At 39.8% G+C, this 22,911-nt stretch overlaps 1 protein-coding gene across 1 annotated transcript in view; it reads right to left on the minus strand.

Moving 5' to 3' along the window:
- The window catches only part of NSD2 (nuclear receptor binding SET domain protein 2), a 67,979-nt gene extending 59,796 nt beyond the window's left edge, over nt 1–8,183 (minus strand). The window contains exon 1 of the mRNA XM_009480361.2: nt 7,587–8,183. Coding sequence (XP_009478636.1) covers nt 7,587–8,183 — 597 coding nt within the window. The remainder of the gene's footprint in view (nt 1–7,586) is intronic.
- Nucleotides 8,184–22,911: the final 14,728 nt, after the last annotated feature.

Below are 22,911 nucleotides of genomic sequence, written 5' to 3' on the forward strand. Positions count from 1 at the left end.
CAAAACACTTTCTTAACAGATATCCTCCTCTTGGTAGCTCACAAACATCCAAGGTAGCACATGTAGGTGTTCTGAATCCTGACATTCTTGGTAGGAAACAGAAAACCCCAAGCCCAGATAATACTGCCACCAAAATAGGCAACTAGATTTACAGAACATGGTTTTCTGGTGAAGGCAGATACTTATCTCTACACTTTTTTGCAACAAGAACACTTCTGAAAGAAGCTGTCTAGGCTTAAATAGAACAAATGCTGATTTGGCATAAAAGCACTCTGTTAGTTGACTAATAATTTAAGACAGTCCACGTACTACTTTGCCTTTGAGATCAGACCTTTAAAATGAATCCCCATACCTAAAAGCAGGCATAAGAGGTTTCCATCCAGGTTGTGTTGTTACATATACCTAGTAGGTCCTCCTCTTCTAGAGATGAAGCGCAAGAAACAGTATCAGTGGTTAATCAGCCTAGGGGCAAGTGTGGCAGGGGGTGGGGGGTAACCAAAAAAATCTAATCAGACAGACATTACCTTGATTTGGCAATGCTGAAGCATATTCCTGAAACATTCCTTATTTTCAGCAATAAAGATGTGCAGAAAACCTGGGAAACCCCAACCAGAAATGCCCCAACCCCATACAAATATTAAAATAGGGCAGTCGTTGCAGTAAAACATCATAAAGCACATGATCAAAATGCTATCAATTCCACAAGAACTAAGTTCCCAAATTATTCTACTTCATCACAAACATCCTCAACATACACTCCAGTTGACATTTACCAAACCAAACAAAACAGCAACAAAGAAACAAACCCTAACTTTTCTAGCATTAGTTGCTGCTATGAGGCCACAGATTTACTTCCCTTCTTCACGCAAGTGCAGCAGGGCTTGTTTAACAACTGTCTGTGCAAGATCCCTCTTGCACTGGGCTTCCAAACTAAAGCATTTTCATGAACTGTCTTTGAGAAGGGAATCAATTCCTTATTATTGACAACTTACACTTTTAGCTACTGCCCATTTTATGATGCACAAGCAAACAACTCCTGTGGGTACTTTGGGCATTTGCAAAAAGCAGAAATACAAATGTTAGCCTGGCTGGACCTATTTATTTATAATAGGAGGATAACGAAACACAGTAATAGACAAAACATAAAATTAGTGTCTGTGAACAAAGACCTCTTTTGGAGGTCCTAAAGTTCGTGTACCCTACATGAAATCCACTCCAGAACAAGGAAACTTGTAAAAGAGACTGATACCACTGTTCCAAGACAGATCAAAATATTTTGCTTTCGCTACTTTGCCTAAGGGTTACTACAAAAGGGGGCTTTGAGGGCCAGAAATGACATCTGGTACAGATCACTGAAGTTTCCCAAAAATCTGCCTGTAAATCCATCCAAGTAACATAACCCTGAACTGTAGATCTAACTCTCAGCTAAATACGCAAGTTAGACATGCATTATTTTGGTTAAGCAGAACATTGAGCAGAGCAACAGAAAGGCTTCACCGTATCTTGGACAGTAAAGCAGTGAAAACAAGCAAATTCCTTGCCACACCAACTGGTAATGTCAATACAATATGAAGAGGAGATGCTGAAATGACAGTAGTAATTTAAATCATGACACTACCAGTGTAGAATAAGTCTGAGAATAAGTCTGGTCAACTTAAAAAACCATTAAACTAAAAAAGCGTCATTAACCTTTCAACTGTGCTATGGCACACAATCTGCTGTTGAGACATAAAGGGAAGTTAGGTCTTCCAGAAAATGGATGGCTCACCACTCTACTTGATCTGTCATGTCCACCATAGTGCCCAGAAGACCAAAATAAAATAAAAAAAGTCCTGGAACACACAAAGCAAAGATGAGTATGAAATAATGCAACAGTTGCTGACATTCTTCCAATTTGAGTTAGATTACATCTGGTCAGCTCTTTTCCACAGAAAACTGGCTCAGTGTTCAGAAGCAGTCAAGAATCAATTAAATGCTAAGTATTATTTATAATGAAAAATAATGAAATCGAGAACAATATAGAAAATCATTAACATGCCACTGTATGCATCCACAAAACATCTGTATCTTGAACATCCTGTACTGTTCTGGTCCCTCATTCTCAAAAAAAGAGACAGCAGAACCCAAAGGGCACCACAGTTCAGAAAAAGGATGATAACAAGAAGTAACATTCTAGAGCAGCTCCTATATGTGGAAGAGCACACTAGGACTCTTAAAGCTGAAATAAAAAATTGAGCAGGTTTGTGAGAAATCTATAAAACTATCAGTAATAAAGAAGTTTGTCCATGATCCCTATTTCTAGTATTATGATAGAATCAAGTGAAACAAGTAGGTGGCAAATTGAAAAGGAAAAAGACCTTGCTCTATTGCTCTATTACTTGATGTCATACATGCAAAAAGTTTACACTGGCTCAAAAAGAAAATGAGGTTTTCTTCCATTAATTTAGCCATCTACGGCTATTAAATACAAAGTGACCAGCTCTAGAAACCTGAGTCACAGACTGCTGGAGTCTGAATGTATTCAAAGAGAGCATCACTCCATGATTTGCCACGTCTGTACTCTCCATTGTGCATCCTCTGCTGAACCTCACGCTTGAGCAGAGGTGCTGCATTAAACGGCTCCTTGATCCAACTTGGTAGAGCTATTCTTGTATAGCATTTTTGTTATCACTTCAAGATATTATTTCATATTTTATTTGGATTCTTCCACCAATGCATTTATGAAGGGGGGGGGGGAAGTATTTACATATTACATATTCAGACGACAGTTTTACGCAGAAAGTGTACTTAATTCAGCCACTTTTACATACAAGAACAGGAAGTCTGGTATGGAGAGCCTTGAACAAATACATAAGCTTTCTTTAATTAACTCTGTAGCCACTCTGAGAATACTCATAGCTCCTAATCTCTCCCCAAACCAGTATACTCTTGATGCTGTATGCTTTTTGGTGCTTCTTAATGTACAAGTAGTTCTTTAAGATACTTTTCCAATGTGGCATTAAGAACAAACAATTTAAAGTTCCAAAGTAACAATTACTGCTGCACATTGTGAGCTGCTTAGCACAAACAAGTTTTGAAGGCATAGCTAAACATAATCCTTTACTAATGGCTAACGCAAAACAGTAGCTCAAGAACCCTCCCAAAAAGGGTAAGAAGTTACTTCTCTTGTTCCTGAAGGGATCACCCAGAAGAGATTTTTAGGGCTACTCCTACTCCTTTGGGATTCTGATGACATCAGCCAGACAGCCTATGTTATCGCTCGCCTGAAGACAGGATCTGATACCTCAAGAACAGCTTATTAAAAAAGTAATCGAGTTCATTTTACCCTACAACTACAGATCCTGACTCCCGTGGTAGTTTAGCTGCACATTTCATGACAAGTTCAGTAATCGTACTTGACCAGGAATTCCTAATAACCGATGACAAAAAATAATCAAGCAATTCTTCCTTCTGAAAAAGACGCATTTATTTGACTCTATTTTTTCTTTTTACTTTTTTTCAAATTAAAACAGAATAAGTCACCTCAGGATCTGGCTGTAACAGCTATAACAGGATAATCATACATTTGATGAGCACAGCTCTCCAGTCTCACAGAGGGAACTTGTTGGTTTCTGCCCACTTCTGCTGATTAGATGCAAGCATCAGAGCAACATCGCCACCTTCAGTGGTCCCCATCCTCCTGTATTTAGTTGGCGCTGAAGCATAAAAGGCAGCAGATAATCCCCAGACTGCTTCTGTTCTGCCCTTACTGGGTTTCTAAATCTTTGCCATTCACTGAGAAAGGCACTATAACATTATGTAGGTAACGGATATAATGGAGTTGGCTGGAACAGTTTTTCTCTGTGAAGACGAAACGGCAACATAAATATGCGACAAGGACTAGGGGAATTTCTTCAGTAACTTGCAATTGCCCCCCATGTAGCTGCTGCAAAGTCATTTGCTGCTCAGACTGTGCTGAGCAGAAAGAGTAGCAAACTGCCAAGTTTCTGGTATAATACTAAAAGAGGGCTACAAGAAAACTGGATAGGAAGCTATGTGGAAGGTACAGCTTTTGGATCACACACATCTTGCACAGCTGGAATCCCTAAACTAGCAAGTATAGCAGTGTGTGGACTTCCAGGTTTGTTCTGGACACAGCGTTGCTACTTTTTCTGAGCTACTGTACCCGTGCTAGGAAGTCATGCCAGGAAGCCATGCCAAAAGGGCAAACTGCCACTTGTAGGCCCAAACCAGCTTATGCAGAACAAGCGCAAATGTGCCAGTATCACATGCTGAGCTGTTCTTAGGGTTAGAGAGCACAGACCTACTTTGGGACCACCAGCATGAGAGCTTCAGATATATGCACTCTCTCTGTTTCCCGTACAGAAATTCTGTATTGCTCTAGGGATCGGACTTGGATCACTTCATATTCGTACATGAAGTAAACCTCTGCCATTCTTCTCCAAACAGGATTGTTTCACTTCTAACAAAAGCATTGAGTGAGAAAAATCTAGGGAAGTCCTCATTCCTAACTGGTAGCTTTGCAAGAACTGACAAAAACCATGACTCAAAAAGCAGCCACCACAAAATCTAGTACTGAAGCACACTGCCGCTCGCGTGAGTGGCACTATTAAGTGGGCAACTATCGGAGTCCATGGGTTTGGCGTCAATTCAAATATCTAACATGCGATACCTATCACCAATAACACACAACACTCAGAGGTGGTGTCAGACCCCTAGGATCAGTGTAGTGCCTTCGCATAAAAGTTGCTAAACCAGGCCTTATCAGCAGAGGCCTGGATTTTAAAGTAAACTCCTCAGGTGGAGAGATACTGGGGGTGGGGGAAATAAGGGTGAAAGGCAGGAGGGGCAGGAAGAAAGAGCCACGGCTTGTCCCACTTACTCTACCTCAGGAAAGCAGAAGCAGCACAGCTGTTTCTCAGAGGCCTGGAAAAGGTGGTGGGTATCAACAGAAATCTAACTCACGTCAGAGCTGGGCAGATCACATTATTCCCAATTGAAAACTGACTTGCAGATAAAAGTTTTAAATAGCCTTCCTTTATGTTAACAAAAATGCCCAAACAACAAGAAAACCCAACAACAGAGCACTGGAACATTTGTTAAATGATATGCCTCTCACCTCAGCAAGATAGCAATCTCCTATGTCCATCAAACAGAGATATAATTACCTTACACAAAAGGCAGCACTTGAACCATGGCAATTTTTGCTAAATCAAAAGAGTAAGAGCTTGGACAAATTGAGAGAGAAACCAGCCTAGAAATAAATCCAGACAAACAGGTTCTACATTAACTTGTAACCTACAATAAACAGATATCTAAATGCAAAATTAATCAGCTTTTACTCCAAGGACATTTCTCTAACTTCCACTTTGCAGCCACAATCAGCTACATAAAGCCACAGTACGATGCACTAACATTCAGGTTTTGGATGTTGGTGATGAAGTAACAGCTAGAGCAGGGGCCTGAAACCAAAGAACACTGATATTAAGATACTACAGTTATGATCACAGAGAACACATGTATATCACTAGTCTACATGTGGACAAACATTTGAAAAATCTTCTTCAGCATGTTCCCTAGTATTATGTTTTTCTTCCTTTATTTTAAACCTGCACAGTTGCAAACCCTCCCTGCGAGAGAAAGAAAAGGCCCAGACTTTACAATCAAGGAGTTATATAATAAAACAATATCTTGTGACCTTCAAATGCTTTTCCTTTTGCCCTTTGTACTGTGAAGTGCCGTATGCAAGAAAACAAAGCCAGAAGCATGACCGTCTGTTTCAAGTGCTCTGAAAAGAGTAGGTTTATAATATTGCAAAGTCTGAGGTCAAGCAGGTGGGTTTGGCAGAGGAGCAGATAACCCTATCACTCTCCAGCCACCAAGTCTCAAGCACTCTGGGAAACAGTGTTGAAATGGTTTTCTCCTGACCATTTCTGGCCAAAAGACAACTCAGAGAAGCCAGATCAATCCTTCTTTTAATCTTAAATAAACTGCTCACCAGGAAAAATTAAAGGCCACCCTTAATCGACAACCGATGTGAAAGGCCTCAGAATAAACTGTGTAGATGGGCATATTAAATATTGCCTCCTCTTTCAAAAAAAAAAAAAAAAAACAAACCCAAACCCAAAAAAACACAGAAATATACTAGAATTGTTGACGCTAATAAATACACCACCTTTTAGTCCAATTTACCCTCATTAACAATGAACAGGGCAAAGAATTTCTACAGTTGTTGACTGTGCCCATACTTTTCACCTTGAGTAGTGATTCAGAAAAGTCTGAGCCAACTAGTGTTAAAACATTCTCCTTAACAAAGTTAAAGAAAACAAACTCTTTAATAAAATTCCTGAAAGCATCAGTATTGATCATTCTAGTATGAATAATATATTCAAATCATAAATAAATGATAAATATTTCTGATACTTAGAAGAGTGTTTACACAGTTCTGTAAACTCACTTATTAAGTAGTTTTAAGAAAAATACGGGTAAATAAAATCAGTAATACAGCAGCTATGTGTGTGGTTCTTCTCTGCACGTGTGACCTTGGGAGAAAGTAAGAATCAACATTAACTAGTAAACCTGCAGTTGACAGAAAACTGTAACATACATTTTGCATTTAAGGTGTGTAAAACCAGGACCTGTTCACCGGCCAAAGCATTCATCGACGTTTACCATTGTTATAGAACAGTATTCTGAATTACTCACTGAGCAACTTAATATGCAAAGAAGTATCCCTGCTATGTAGGTTTCTTCCTCCAAGATAAAATGACTGCAAACCACATTCCTTTAAATGGAGTCTAGCAACAAAAACTAAATTACGGGGGAAAAGGGCTTGCAGCAGCATTCTTATTTACAACTTGGTAAAGCAAATTAAAAAAAGTGAAATTTCCATTTCTGCCCATGTTTAAAATAAGCAAAAAACAGATGAGCTTGACCACAAAATTTAATGACATTTAATACAAGTACCTAGACCTTTTCAATTAATACAATTCACTAGGTTATAGCAAGCAAACCCAGATCTTTTCAGACAACAAATAAGGGTAGGGACTGCATTTCAACTGCCAAAATCTGAAGGTAAAGACCCTAGCTTATCAACCAACTGACACCTAAGTACTTTTTTCTTTAATTCAGAACCAGGAATACAGAAACCGTTATTTTCTTCTGAAACATCTGGTTATTAGGAAGCCAGAATACCCCATGCTCCAACAGTTAAAGGCCATGCCTAAATTTAGAGGCCTCCCCAGCTCCCTTGCCCAGGTGCACATCCCTGCTAGGTCTTGGCTGCATGTCTGGATGAAGCTTCTGATTCATACATCCCATACTACCACATGCCCTGATTTGCTCTGGAGACTTATTTTACTTATATGGAAACAGAATTTATGGGGTACTCCTAGCCTAGGCAAGAAACACAGCCCAGAACTAGAGTGCATCTGTTCTTTGCTGAGACAAAGAGAGAGCATCATACAAAGTGACCTGTTTGTGGGAAGCACCTATTGAAATGCCTGAAATGACAGTTAGCATATAAACAAATGAAATCTCAGTATAATTCACAAACCTAACAAAAGAAACAATAAAAAAAGTACTACCTTCTTTTCAGTGGGGCTTGAAGTCTTTGATACTAACGCTGCTTCAACAAGACCCTGCTCAAGTAAGGAGTCATATTTTATGCTTCTTTTTCTGTTTCTCCTCTCCTTGTTTGCTGGCTTTTGTTCATTTTCCTCTGACTGAGACACATCTGCACCGTTGTCGCCACAAATGGAAGATTCAAAAAGAGGCTTTCCATTCATGTAGGTTTTAGTGATTTTCAGCTTAATTTCTGGAGAGCCGTTCTTGATAGGAGTAGTGTTGGGTGGTGTTCCAACTCCCTTTATTTCCTGGGGTTCAAAGCGTAGCTTGGCATCTTGGGCCCCAGACTCGCCATTAAACACACGAGAGGTTAGATCTTTCAATTTATCAGCTGGAATAAATGGAAGAGCCTCATGGCCATTATATTTTTGCATGACGCCTTCTTGTAGAGTGGCAGAAAGTTGTGCTTTGCCCAAGTAGACAGAACACTCACGATTCACTTCACAATTCTGAGTTTTCCCATTGGTATTTCCAAGGATCTCTGGTACCTGCTTCATTTTGATGTAGTTAATTTTTCGAGTTAACAGTTGAGAACTTCTTTTGATGCTAAAGTCCATTCAGCCCAGATGTTTCCAGTCTTACACTGCTATATTAAGACAAAAAGACAGAGAATATTTTTAATAATACAGAAATATCAAAATTGATACCAAGTATTCAGATAGATATGTCCCCACTAATATAACATTCAATGTACTTCATTCAGGTTTTACCAAAAAAACCTGTTGCTTACAATCCTCATAACCAAAATACTTCAATATCTGTTAACATGCATTATGAAAAAGAGTCCAAGAAAAGTAGATTGATGAATCATGAATTTTATTAAAACAAAAGCAGAGTGTAAAATCACAGCTCTCATTTTAACAATCTGTTAACAATCTACAGCATGAGTCTTACTAATTACTCAAAGGTATTGCACTGTTTAAAACAAGTAAGAGTTAGACCTAAGATAATATCATTAACAATGTAAAACAGATGAGTTTGTCTCTAAGAGGTTGTGCCAGCGTAAAAACCCCACAGGCTGTGTTACTGTAGCACCTACACCATGGACAGCAGCACCACAAGCTTCTCTTCCTCACTCTACACTCCTCCGTCAAAGCACACCTCCTGAGGAAACGACACAGCTCAGTCTGCAGACATATGTATCCCAGGTGTTGGCTCTGAGAACGAATAAAAGGTGAGCATTTTGTATCATGAACACCAGCCCACTGAGAAACAGCTGATGCTTCAGGCCAGTGGCCACACTGTGCAAAATTTAAATGGTCAAGGCAACTGCTGGAGTTTCAGCTTTTTAATAACAACAATAACATCATCTAACACCCATTTTTCATACAGAAATTTGAAAACATCCAACAAGCTAAAACTGCCCTAGACATGTTTTCCGAGGGTTCTAAAAGCTAACCGTGCCCACTTCAACATTATATGATCGTAGCAAACAAATGAATCTGGCAGAATGACTCCTTTATGCTCCTAGGCCAGGCAAGATGATCATTTTCATTTTTAAAATTCATATGCATACTCTTCATATTACCAGGTCCAGCACATACATGATATAGAGAAATACACCATCATAAATATTATGAAAGCTCAGCACAATAATCATCATACTGATGCTTAAGGTAACCAATTTCATATATGATTAAGTCCAAGAACTGTCACATCAAATCAAAAATTCATCAAATCTAGTCTCACATGTTTCCAAAAAAATGCAGTAAAAGCCATGATGAATAACTATTGAATTGTTGGTTGCTATGGAAGAAATCTCTTCTGAATCTCACTACCTTGTTTATTAATGTACACAGTTACAATGCTTACAATTAGCATATTCCTGAGACTTGCATATTTGCTACCTCTGCATCAGAAGTAGCAATGTACAAATGCTTATAAGTGAGCATCGCTCTAGCCTGGCAAAGCTTCTTAAGGGTGCCAAGCCTCAATGCAAAGCAATTGGCCAACATGAAACCTTTTCATGCACAAAGATGCAGGGGAAAAAAAAAAAAATCTAAAAACTCTTAACTCCATCACTCCTCAGCAAATGCTCCCATCTCCCTAACATGCTGCTCTAAGGTACCTACAAGATAAAAGGGTATCTCTCCATACAAGCTATACAGACTCATTTGAGAGATGAAAACCATTCTCTGGGGACAAACAGCTGGCATTAAACAAGGTGAGAAGTATACCTGAAGTCCAAGTGAATCTGCAACAGGAAAGGTTCTTATCTTTCTTTAGCCAGATGAAGTCAGACTTCAGAATTACCAATAAAAATCTCTGATTAAATGAGTGCAAACCAGCCAACTGTATTAACCCTTTTAAAGAGGAGTCAGAGGTAAAAGGAAACTCAAAACTCCACCAGAACAGAACAAAGAACTCACTGAATTGAAAGAGAACTCATGTACTTTCACAAGATCTTCTCTGAAAACATGGACATGAGACAGACTCTCAACCCAATTAATAATATGACAATGTTTCAAGCTGTGATTCAGCAGATTTAACTGAAATCATATTTATTTTAAGAAACAACTGATGACAAATTCTATAAATCTGTAGGCAAAAAGCGAACCCGTTACGGAACATATGACGCTTATGGTTATGGAGATGACAGCAAAATTCCTTAAAAAAAAAATCCCAAAACACTGAATTGTTGCAAAATCTGTACTTCCTTCCCACAGATTCTTAACAGAGTAAACCAGAATGCAAAACAGAGATTTGATTTGGGCATCAAAATTCCCAACTCTATCTAAAAAATAAGCCCACAAGTGAGCAGCTTTTCTGTGGCTGCAGACGCCATCCAGTGGTTGCCTGAGCTGGCCAGAGCAGCAAACACCGCAGTTCCCCACTTCCCTGCCTGACAGACTGCTGCTAATCACAGCTTCTCACAAGAGGACCAGCACCAAAAATGCCTTGTGTGACCTCCTGCTGTCCATCAACTACACGGTTAAGGTGAAAAACACTCTTTAATATGGCTCCATTAGCTGCTTACCAGGGTCTGGATTTCTGGATCAAGACATCTGCATTTTGTAACTGTTTGTTTTAATCCAGAATTCTGCTAGTAATTTTTTTGTCCTGCTTAATAATAACTCTTACTCCCATCACTTATTTCTTTAAGCTAGAAAGCCATCAAGCTTGAGGCAGACCAGGACAACTCAAAAAAAAAGCAACGAATAATCAAATTAGACTACATTACTGGTATATTCAATCTCAAAACACTGGATGCATTAAAAAAGTGATAGCTTAAGAGTTTCAAAAGATAAAAATCATCAGAGTTACAGAATAACTTAGGCTGGAAGGGACTTCCTGAGATCATCTATTCCAACCCCCTGCTTAAATCATAGAATCATTTAGATTGGAAAAGACCTTTAAGATCATCCAGTCCAACCATTAACCTAACACTACCAAGGCCACTCCTAAACCAATTAAGGGTAGAGTAATAATTTCATGTTTCCTGGCTTGGTGGCTGGATTATTTTTTAATGAAAGTAAAAACTAGGAATCATTAAGGTTGGAAAGGACCTCTAAGATCATCAGTCCAACCATCAACCCAACACCACCGTGCCCACTAAACCATGTCCCAAAGTGCCACGTCTATCCGTTTTTTGAACATTTCCAGGGATGGTGACTCCACCACCTCTCTGGGCAGCCTGTTCCAATGCTTGACTACTCTTTCCGTGAAGAAATTTTTCCTAATATCCAATCTAAACCTCCCCTGGCGCAGCTTGAGACCATTTCCTCTTGTCCTGTTGCTAACTACTTGGGAGAAGAGACCAACATCCACCTTGCTACAACCTCCTTTCAGGTAGTTGCAGAGAGCGATAAGGTCTCCCCTCAGCCTCCTCTCCTCCAGACTAAACTCTTCTCCAGACTAAATCAGGGCCAACGCAGATCGAGCTGCTCAGGCCCTTGTCTGGAGAATGACCAGTAAATAAGTGAAAAGACATGGCTTAAAGAAATCAAGTTACTCTCTTTCTAGCTAATAAACCTGAGAGTAGTATTCCATATCACAAAAATAGGAAGACCAGTAAGACCACGCAGTGAAAGACTGACCTTTCAGGGGTTATCTTGATTTGCCTAATACATCTGAAGATACACAGCATGCGGATTTTAGAACTTCAGTGAGTGAAGGTTCAGTTAATGATTCTCACTAATACAGGTCACTAAAACCAGCTGAAAGCACTGAAAAAAAGCTCCTCAAATCGCTGGAGACTAGAGACACAACAAATCCAGGAGTATAACTGGTAAAAGGAAGTTAGTGTACCCAGGCCAACAGTAAATGGGAAGATGAAGACAATGGCAGTAATTTGAGATGGTAAGATTATCAGAACAGGTAGATACAGTTACAGAATATGGAAAATAGACCACGTTTGTACAAAGATTTAATGGAGCCAAATAAGCAGATGCTTAGAGCAAGAGGTAGAATAACGGACAAACATAACAGATGTGAGTACCTGTAAGCAAATATAGCCCCACTGGGGAGATGAGACTTGTAGAGAGCAACTTGCAGGTTAGCCACCATACCTAGGACAACCAACGGAGGGAAATTGCCAATATGCATCTCGGTCCTCCTCATAAAAAATAAGCTACATTGTGGGGTCCAGTTAAACAGAAGAAGCTAGCAAAACCACACACAGGAATAACAAAAGGTTTCAAGAAAGAAGGGCAAAATTGAAGTTAGTTAAATTTTGCACGACCTTTGCTATCTAAAATTCACGGTAGCACAATACCGTAAGCAAGAAAAAGGACTAGGCTTTTTGTGAGAAGAGGACAATAGAGCAGAAAAGAAAAGGGGCGAGGAAAGAAAATGGTCAGCAACAGATAACCAAGCAGTACTATGAGCTTAGAATTAATGCAAGGAGACCCGGAAGACAGGACATGAAAGAATGAAGTGAGATAGATAGATCACAGACAAGATCTGGTTGATCAGAGTTGTAAGAGTAAGGTCCTGAAGCAGCTGAGCATATGATTAGATTTGGTAGTTAAATTAAGTGCAGTCATGCCGGACCACCATATCACGTAGAAGCAAAAGCAATCCCTTATCTTTTTCTAGATGACTCTGTATCTATAGAAAAGGAAACTGGGGGGAGGGTAGGGAAAGGAAGGGGACAAAAGCACCACACACTAGTAGTGGCTAATGAGCTTAAGCTAGTATCGTCCCATATTGACTGTCTGGTGACCCAACAAGTACCATTTTCACTAACAAAGAGGAAAAAACATGATAGACAAAGAGTCTGCTGAATAAACATATTTTGGCTTGTGAACAAATAGTTTTGAGTATGCAAAAGAAGATTTGACTTATCAGAGAAAGGTCTCTAGGTATTTTAGTCGGACAATGACAATTGGACAATCCTTGCAATGGCTTTGTACACATTTTCATACTAAAAAAACAGGTCATATATAAGGCAAATTCTTTTGTAGACATTTTAAATAATGTTATTAATTACTTGAAGGTCCGTCATTTGACAGGAGTCATGAGCCAAATACAGTTAGTCTGCATGTCAGATTCCTCCTTCACTGTCCAGACCTCTATCATTTATGTGATATTTATTATTCATTTCTTCCACATCTGCTGCAATTTCAGAGATGCATTTCTTGTGTGTCAGAAATAATGGAGTAGTCCATTCCTTCCAATTCTGCCAACGGGAGTGAACAGAGTAAGTAATCAACAACAAACGTTACTATTAAATACCACTTTTGTTTTGTCTAAGGGTTTTCTTAAAGCCATTTCTCAGGTGAATTACTTGGGGGGGTCGGGGGGAGATGACACACCTAAATACAAATTCACAATAAGAGAACTTTATCCACAAAAGCTCTTTTTATTACCTACACATCAGGCTTTCAGCTGGCACTGCAAAAGCTAATAGATGGCTGCTGCTTTTTTTTTCCTGTAATGATAGATTTCTGATAAGTCTTCTCCACTCTCTCATCAATTTTAAGACCAAAGGTTATTCTTATTTTCAGATCAGAATGAGAAAAAATACTTAAGAGATTAGTGAAGTTACAACATATTCTTGCTAATACATTTGAAAACTTGAGTATGCTTATTCACATTATCTTGTATAAAACCCCTGAAATATCAAATAAGAGTAGAGTCATATTTACTATCATGCAGCACATTGTGACTGTTCTTCACTATATTAAAATAATGAAAAATTACTACAGAATCGAAACAGAATTTACTTTTAGAAGAAAATGCATAACTGAAAATTGCATTGTGGGTTTGCAAAAAATTGCTATGAACCAGCTCTATCCAGTAAATTCAAAAGCATTATCTCTTATGAAGAAAACCATTACTATAGTAGCTGATAGAGAACTGAAAATAATTATACCAAAACTTTCTAATAATTTACCACTAGTCTTAGAAAAAGACTTAGGAAAGAAAAAAAAAAGGAAACTTTAGTCCAAAGGAGCCAATTTTAAGTTTAAAAGCACCTGAAGTAAAGACTTCATTAGTCTTGCTGTAGATATATGATGATTTCAGTCAACCAGTTAGCTGGCAAGGCTGACCTACAAAGTATTTTTAAATAAGTACACGAAAATTTCCTTACACTTATAGTACATAATCATGTTTATATAGAGATGTAATATACATTCGCACAAAAAGATCAAGCATATTTTGAAAATTGTGTGAAAAAGGTTAGTGTACTTATGGTTGCACTTACATTTATTTGCCACCAAATATTTAAAAAAAAATACCAGCTTGTACAATTAAGAACTGTAGAATGGCAAGTGAGGAATTTCTTTGCTTTAAATGTTACTTGCTACTGTAGAAAGCTTACAAAACTGATGGACTTGACTTTTTGTTCCTCCTCATAAAAAGCTTTTGCAACCAACCCTTGCTGCTGAGGATAAGGCTGGAGGAGTCTGTAAGAGGACTCCTCCCCATTAATTAGTTTTCTTCAAAATCAGAAGAAATAGTCTTTTTCCACTGCTGCAGAAATTGATTTTTGTCAGTTCTCGTCCTGCTGCTGAAGGTGGGTGGTGAAGGAAGGAGATAGATTTGAGTAAATTCAAATTCTTATAAAACATTGCATTTCTGTCTGAAGAGAAAATACAGGTACTACTGTAGTGGGATCACAAATCAAATAGAAAAGAATTGCTTCTCCTCTGCAGATAAGCAGAGAGGAACACTGGTGTCTAAAATGGTAGGAACTACTGGATTTACCACAAATATTTAATAAACACTAAAAAGTAGCCCTCAACAGTTGCTTAACAAACAGCTAAAAGTGAAAAAAAAAAAACCCCAAGTGTTTTCAAATGCAAACTTGAGACTTTTCTGTCTCCTGGAGAGTTCCAAATGTTTCAGCTGAATGGAATAGCCCCTCTCTAGCAAAACAAGACTCAACAATTCAAAACAGCCAGAACACTCATTCAGTCTAGGTCTTTACTCACCAATGAAATTACATCTGTCTCTGTCTCTCAGGTGGGCCAGAGTTGCGCATCTGGCTTCTACTTAGCTTGGGAATGAAGAACCAAATGCAATCTCAAATAGCTCAGCACTTAGGTGCAAAGTTCCTTCCTTATTTACGCTGCTTTTTCACCTGGTCCAAGCCTACTTTAATTCCCCTCCGCCCCCATCTTTAATCCCACTGCTTTTTCTTTTCAGCATCCTACCTCTGCTCCTTGCACCATACCCTCAGGACCTGGATCCTCTGGTTCTACATCATACTAACTGCAGTAGATAAATGCGCTATAGTCTGTTTGTTTCCTCTTCACTGTAGCACATGATTCTGCCCTTATTCCATATGTGGTCATGACAGCATAGCAATTGCCTGAAGCTTCACTACGAGTATCACGAAAATTTCTGATCATGCAAATTCTGAGAAGGGAAGATCAAATCTGGGATGACACCACAAAATAAGTTATCAATGTAAGTAATGAATCAAACTGTAGTAGTAACAAAATGTTACCTGCTACACCTCTACGGAAATAAACAATGTTGCCCAGATCAGACCACACAGCAACTAATAAAGAGGATACAATCATTTTGCCTAGACCCTTAAAACTCTGCTATCTTTGCCTATCACAGCATTAAAACCTGTTCAGCCAACTGGGTGGATTTAGATGCCAGAAGCACACTGGTGCATTGGAATAATTCTAAAGAGCAACGTTGTGACACTGGTGATACAAGAGGCCCTGTCAATAATATGAAAGCCTAGCTATATGTATACATAGGAGAGTATCATAATCTTTATCGTAGAACAGTATTTGGCCATATCTTCTGTTGTTTATAAAAACAGCAACACATTGCACTGATAAGGCACCTCTCTAATGTGGACAGGTGACATGTAAAAATATACATGACTTCTTTCATCCAGTACATTCAACTTCACATCCTATAACATTAAGTAAAGAACTGGAAGGTAAAGTTCAGAGGTAGTTAATACTGACTCAACGGCTTTATGGAATTTTACTTAGAGACTTGCACCTTTCATCAAGAACTGTATATATCCATATCTGAGCAACGCAACTATGTCTATAATGTAATCCTGGCCATACTGTGCTAATTCTGGTCTATTTACACATAGACTGTAACTATGTACGTGTGATTATGTTAATTATTCTATCAATATACTACCTCGAAGCAAAAACTACACACACAACTGGCAGACGTATGCCAGGAACACTCAAACAAGCCTGAGCTCACAAGAGACTTGGAACACCAGATCTTCTCCAAACAGATCCAAATACTCGCCAATAAGTGGCCCTTCTGGTTTGGACGTTATTTGAAGTATCCCCCTCTGCTGGGGCTTCAACATGTCCTTGCCAAAATGCATTACTACCATTCACAGTGTTCTTGATTCCCTTTCTATTTCTTTTGCTACATCTACATCAAGAATTCTTCCAGAAGAGACATTAGAATGACTGTTACAGGTTAAAGGTCTGGAATTTGAGGCAAATTTTACGTTTCTCCAGATGTAGTGTAGCTTACCCATTTAACTTGGAGACAGAAAGATAAAACACTTTCTTGCCCAACAAAACAAATCCTTCTTGTCCACTTTCCAAAGCTTTTGTGTTTAGAGGTTTGCAATGGGTATCTCTTGCCATTTTTGCTGTCCTTTCTCTTAGCACAGAATTAGTTCTGTGGATTACTTCACTGCCTTACCAAATCTAGTGCTTTAGACAAATTCTGTTGTACCTGCTTCTTATGGGAAAATCTAAAAAGTTTTGACTGTAGAAATAAGTTGTGCTAAGCAATTGTAGTTGCTGTCCTTACTTGCAGAGTTTTTGAAGACTCAGCTACCACTCCCACTTTTGAGCCAAGCATTCACCTGATGAATAGATATTGTATGTGCACTTTCTACAACACATTTTAAGCCTACTGCTTGGTTTTTGCACTATTGCTGAATTTCAGTCATGTTCCACATTTAATCACAGCATTTGTTTCCGGTTTGTTCAGGAGCGCTACTACAAAACAGCTTCTGATGGTCTGCATTTTGCATCCACAGAAAAATCACAACATTAATTTCATTCTGAAGTATCTGGTTGAAAGTTCCTGGCAACTACTCCATATAGCTAAACGATCCATACTCATATCTTTCATCCTACACTGCTCTCCAAGGTTCATAGTTTGGCTTAAATCCCTCTGGCTTTATTATCAGACTAGAATCTGGGCATTCTTTACTACAGAGATAACTCCCCAATTTAGATGTTTTCAAGTGCCAGTGCAGTCAGGTTCTTTGCTCCGATGGCATCCCACCAAGGCTGGCAAGTTCCACAATTGATTTATCTGATACACGATCTTGGGAACCTCAGCTCCACAGACTAACCCATGCCACAGCAGGAACACTTACCCTTCAACTTATTATAAAGAATAAAAAAATGAAATGGGTCCCAAACATTATGATAGGAGGCTGCATTACTGCATCTCCTTCCTATTGCTTCTTTTATTCTTTTATCAGTAGCTTTTCAAAATATTTCAAATGGCATTTAGATCACATATCTAATAATATCTTCCCTAACCTCAGCCTTCTTCCTTGAAAATATTTTTGTCACAAAATATTTCATCTTCTGCTCCTTGGTGTACCTCTTATTTAGTAAGTCAGAACTCAGAGAACAAGATAACATTCACTCTCTATTATGTTTTTGACCATGGCAAAGAAAAAGTGGGATTCTGATGTTAGCCCTCAAGGCCAAATATGTTTAAAGATAATTATTTTATAACACAAATTTTCTAACTTTTTATGTTTGTTTTAGCACAGATGTGAGATGTCAGTATATTAGTATTTTGATATAAGGCACAAGCCAGAAGAGGTTTCACAAAGACAGTTAAATGGCCATCTCTGTCAGCCAACAGAACAAGACCACCCTGCGTTTCTCCAAAGAGCCACACAGAAAACCGACAGTATCCTTCACAGATAGCACAAGAAAAATGTTAAAGCCTTTATGAAAGTCTATTTCAATAGCACATCATGCTATCGTTTCCCAGTCATTTGCCACAGATGTATCCTTACCCCAAATATGGTTGAATATAAAATAGCTCCAATTTGTGCTGGGGACCTGAATACCAAAGTTCAAAACAAGATCAAATTGCTATCTTGCACTAAGATAAAAATAGGACAAGTTGAAAGGATGGGGACAAAACTAGAAACTGAGCCATCACCTGGTGAGTAGCCCTTGCAATTTAACACATGCTTTAAGTCACTTATGTATTTTATTAGTTTCAAATTCTGTCAAATACGAGAACCCACATCAATGGTGCCCCAGGGCAAAGTAATTTTGCCCAACATAAGAATACTCTGAAGTACGTATGGGCTAGCACTTCACTTTTCCGTACTTAGTCAATTTAATTCAATTGCTATGAAATGTTCAAAAAGATTTTCAAACATCTACTTTCCACATGTAGCTCATCACACCATTGTACTATCAGAACAATTTCCATGTAATGGTATTATTTCTTAACATTAGCAAGAAGGATAGTAGAAACCTTGCTTTTGGTCCAACCATGATTAACAGCTATTTCTTTATTGCACACAAAACGCGTTCTAAAAAATCCAGTGTATGGTATAATCTATTATATGCTTTGGACAAAAGCAGCTTTTCAAATGTACCAGAGTCAATAGATTATCTGGTGCTAAAGTATAGAGTTGCTTACGAGCAGACTAATACATGATGGACTATGCATTAACCTATCATCACCATACATGAGGTATTAGTATATATGATCTGTTCTCCAGGAATCTTGCGTATTTTTGTGGCTTGCTATTCACCAGAAGGGCAGCATAATAGAGTATGGTCTAAGTTTCCCTTATAACAGGTTCCAAAAACTTTCCTTCCTGCTGATGACAGAAAATATAAAATAACTATGCTGGACACGATCAACTTGATAAAAACATTAAAAATAGCACTTGATATATCACTTTTGTAACTTCTGTCAGTGTAAACTGAAAGGGAAAAAGTAAATACATATATACGGCTGTCTTATTACCTCCAATGACTGCAGGTCATAGGGAACCTAATTTGAAGGTGCAGTGAAGGGTGAATTTAGGTACTTTCTCTCTTTTCCTACAAAAATGTTCTCAGAACCAAAGCCTTCCAAGTGACCATTAATTTTATAAAATAGCTGACCCGTTCAACCAGCTACACGAATTTACAAGCTGCAGGGTGACTACTGGCACATCAACAAGGCTCTCCTCACCCATCCCCTTTCTTCCAGGTCCTCCACAACTATGCACCAAAGGAAATTTGGACTCCCATGCCAAGCTCTGATGGGAAATTATTTTCTCTCTCCACTTTACCACCTGACAGCTTATCCTGGTGCTGTATTCCATCTCTGCCTTCTCATTTACACCACTGAGATTCCAGTACATCCTCAGTGAAGACATTTCTCAAAGCTACATCCTAACTGGAAAGCAATGCTACCTAGAAACATGGACTTACTTATCCACTTAGATCCACTTCAGTATTTCCATTCTTCCTTCATCCAAAGGCTAGATTTGAGAATTATACCAGATCTATCATATTTACTCAACTGTAAGGCCATTTCATTTATCTTTGCAGAAAAGTAATGAAAGAGCTCAAATATTATAGCCACAAACATAGTATTAAAACATGCAGTCACCATCATCTACTGCATTATTACTAGTCTACTGTGTTACTATTAGTCCCACCAAGCACTTCTTTATTGATGTTTGATTACTGAATGTTAGGGTATCTGTTGTTTTCAGCAATATCACTTAGTGGATGCTTCCCGTTGTGCAGCACAGTGATCTCGAGGTGAAAATTTTTTTCCCAGAAAAGGCTAGGTGCTTTACCTTGTTCTAGCCAGAAAATACTTGCAATTTTCATGCACTCAACCATCTTCTACGCTTAAAACCTAAGAGATGTCTTGTAGTTATGTAAGCAGGAACAACCAGAGGTGACCGAAATGCTGCAAGAATTGTGCTTGTATCTTCTCCTCATCATAAAACTACATCCAGTAATCTGACCAGAGCAGATGAACCTTTATATACACACAGGATCCCAATGCAGTCAATAGGCTTTGATCGACCACAAGGAAAGACACGCATTTATCAGTCTGTAGAAATAAGGCCTCGCTTGGGAAACACACTGACACCGGTGGAACAAAAAGCAGGCTCAGTGCAAAAGTGAGAGGTGAATGGGCCACAAACAATAGGACACTGAAAAACAATCCATTCTTTCCATTCCTTTGCCATTTTGTTAGTGCAATGTTTTGGACACAAACTCATATATTTAAAAATATATACACACATGCACACATATACATATGTGTGTATGTATACCCACACACATCAGTTTCACCACCCAAATATTAGAAAGCAACCCCCTCAACAATCATTTTTGCCTCCAGTCTAAAACAAAGTGGGGTTGTTTTTGTTGTAATATCCAGTCTATTGCACGCAGGCAGTAATTTAAATGCAGCAGTCTCATCTGCAAAACAACCACTGGCTTCAGAAAAAGCACATAGCCCTACATATATTAAAACACAATTTTTTTAATTCTTACTAGCCATTTGTTGGATTTCTACTGAACTAAAAGGAAATGTATCTTACATTTAATTTCCATTTTCTAAACTACTTTAAATCTACCCTGTTAAAGTATAATGACCTAGTTTCTTCTGACATTTTCAAATAATATTTGATAAATTAGTAGGTTTTACCGTACTTTTAATATCTGAATTTTTCCGAGTACGTATGAGGGTGGATACTCCTATAACCATGACAAGAACTAGCCGTACAGTCTCCAGGAATATCCAGAGCTTTTATATTCAAATACTGAAAAAAAACTGTCATATTTTCTGATGGCTGCATACTAGATGAAAATCTCAGCATGCTTTAATATATGGGGTATAGATGCTTACTGAAACAACCAAAAATTGCATATACTGTAAGTATTGAGCCCTGAGTAGTCCTGCAAAACAGTGGTTTTATTCAATGATTACATCCAACAGTCAAATACCACACTGTGAAATTGAGGAGTTTATTAAGGTTGATATGCTGCATTTCCTGAGCAAAATTCCCACAGCAAAACAAGCGAATAATAGCTTCAGCAATAAATTTACAGATTCTACTAACATACGAACATTTTGGTAAAGAACCAATTTATTCCTGCAGCTGAAGCCACACATTCCATGTTTAAGGAATTTTAGTAAGCATACATGTCCGCATAAACCACCAGCAAGGACTCTCTACAAAATCTATTACAAACTTAATTGCCACCCTACAGTGTTTACAGTTACCTTCCTTAGATGTCTGAAAAGGCTAAACGCCAAACATATCTTCCTTTTTTTTTTTTTTTTTTTTTTTAAAAGCAGACCTCGTTTAGCTTACTCAGCGCAGGCAGCACTAGCTCCTAAATTTAAGAATCATTATAAACCAATTTTAATGCAAATGCCAATAAGGAAACTATTCACGCACACAAAATACATGGGCAATGACTGATACCAGCCTCTCGCCTGTTTAATGCCTGTTAGCAAGAGGCCCATTTTCTCTGAAATCTGTTTAAATACGGTGTTTACTGTCTCTGTACTTCTACTAGTATTTACTCCTCCTTTCAGCCGACATATTTAAAAAAAACCAAAACCAAAAAGCAAGTATAAATATGTTCAAGAAGTGTGGCAAATTCCCTTCTCCACCCCCAGAGCGGTAAAGCCACAGCGGATGAGCTGTAACTATGGCCTTGGGAATACAAGTTCCCCAGGCTCTTTTACCACACAAATATCAATTCAAGTTACAAGAGCCCTATCCTCTTATACTTAATGAAGATTGAGCCAACGAGCCCATACGCCTTCGCTGGAATGTTTTCTTTCCGTTTTCCTAACAAGGCTCTCCTCCCATACAGGTCCAGGATGGACTGCAGAAGGGTGTAAGTAGAAGGATCATCACACCAGTGTTTAGTGGAGGAATAAATCAAACATGGCTTCCCCCTCCATACATTTCCAGAGTTACATTCACTCCTGCTGCCGTACAATCCCAGTCCTACCCGGAGGGAAGGGGCAGGAGCAGCCTCCACCTCCCCACACCCTCACCGCCACGGGGGGGGGACATTTGCAGCCACCCCACCCCTTAAGGAGGCGGTTTAAACCCTGGGGGAGGCTTTTTTTTTTTTTTTCCCCCTTCCCATCGGTTCTTCCCCCCCCCCCCCCGGTTTTCTTTCTCATTTGCACTGATTGATCGCCCCCTCCCCGGGGGAGGGAGGTGGGACGGGTGGGCACCTCTCCCTTACCCCTTTATGCTGCCCCCGACCTCCCGCAGCGCCGAGGAGGAGGAGGAGGAGGGCAGGGGGGGAAAGGATGAAGCTGCAACAGCCGGGACTCCGGCTCGGCATCGCTCCTTTCCGCTCCTCCGCCACCCAAGAGTCAGGCCCAGCCAGCGGCAGAAATCCTGCGGCAGCCTCCGGGGGGGCGGGGGGACCCGCGGCCCCTCGGCGAGGGCCAGGTAGCGGCGCGGGGGGGGGGGGGGGGGGGGGGGGGGAGCGAACAAAAAAACCCTCCTCCGGGGAAGGGGGAAACGGGAGCCGCGGGCTGCCCGGGCAGGGGCGGGCGATGGAGACGGCGGGGCGCCGGCGGTAAGTTTGCGGGGAGCGGAGCCCCGGCGGAGGGGGAGTCCCCGGGGGAAGGGCCGGAGCGGGGGCGGGGGGGGGAGCGGATGCCCCGCGACGGGACCCCCGGCCCCCACGCCGCCTCCACAGCGCTCGGCCGGGGAGGGCCCGCGGTCCCAGCCCGGGAGGGGGGCTCCCGGTGACCGCGGCGAGGCGCGGGGCCGCGCGGCAGCATCCCCGCGGCCGAGGGAGCCGAGGGAGCCTCGCCGCCGCCGCTCCCGCCTCCCGCCCGGGGCCT

Source organism: Pelecanus crispus, chromosome 4 (genome assembly GCF_030463565.1).
Source record: "Pelecanus crispus isolate bPelCri1 chromosome 4, bPelCri1.pri, whole genome shotgun sequence".
In the NCBI taxonomy this organism is placed as follows: domain Eukaryota; kingdom Metazoa; phylum Chordata; class Aves; order Pelecaniformes; family Pelecanidae; genus Pelecanus; species Pelecanus crispus.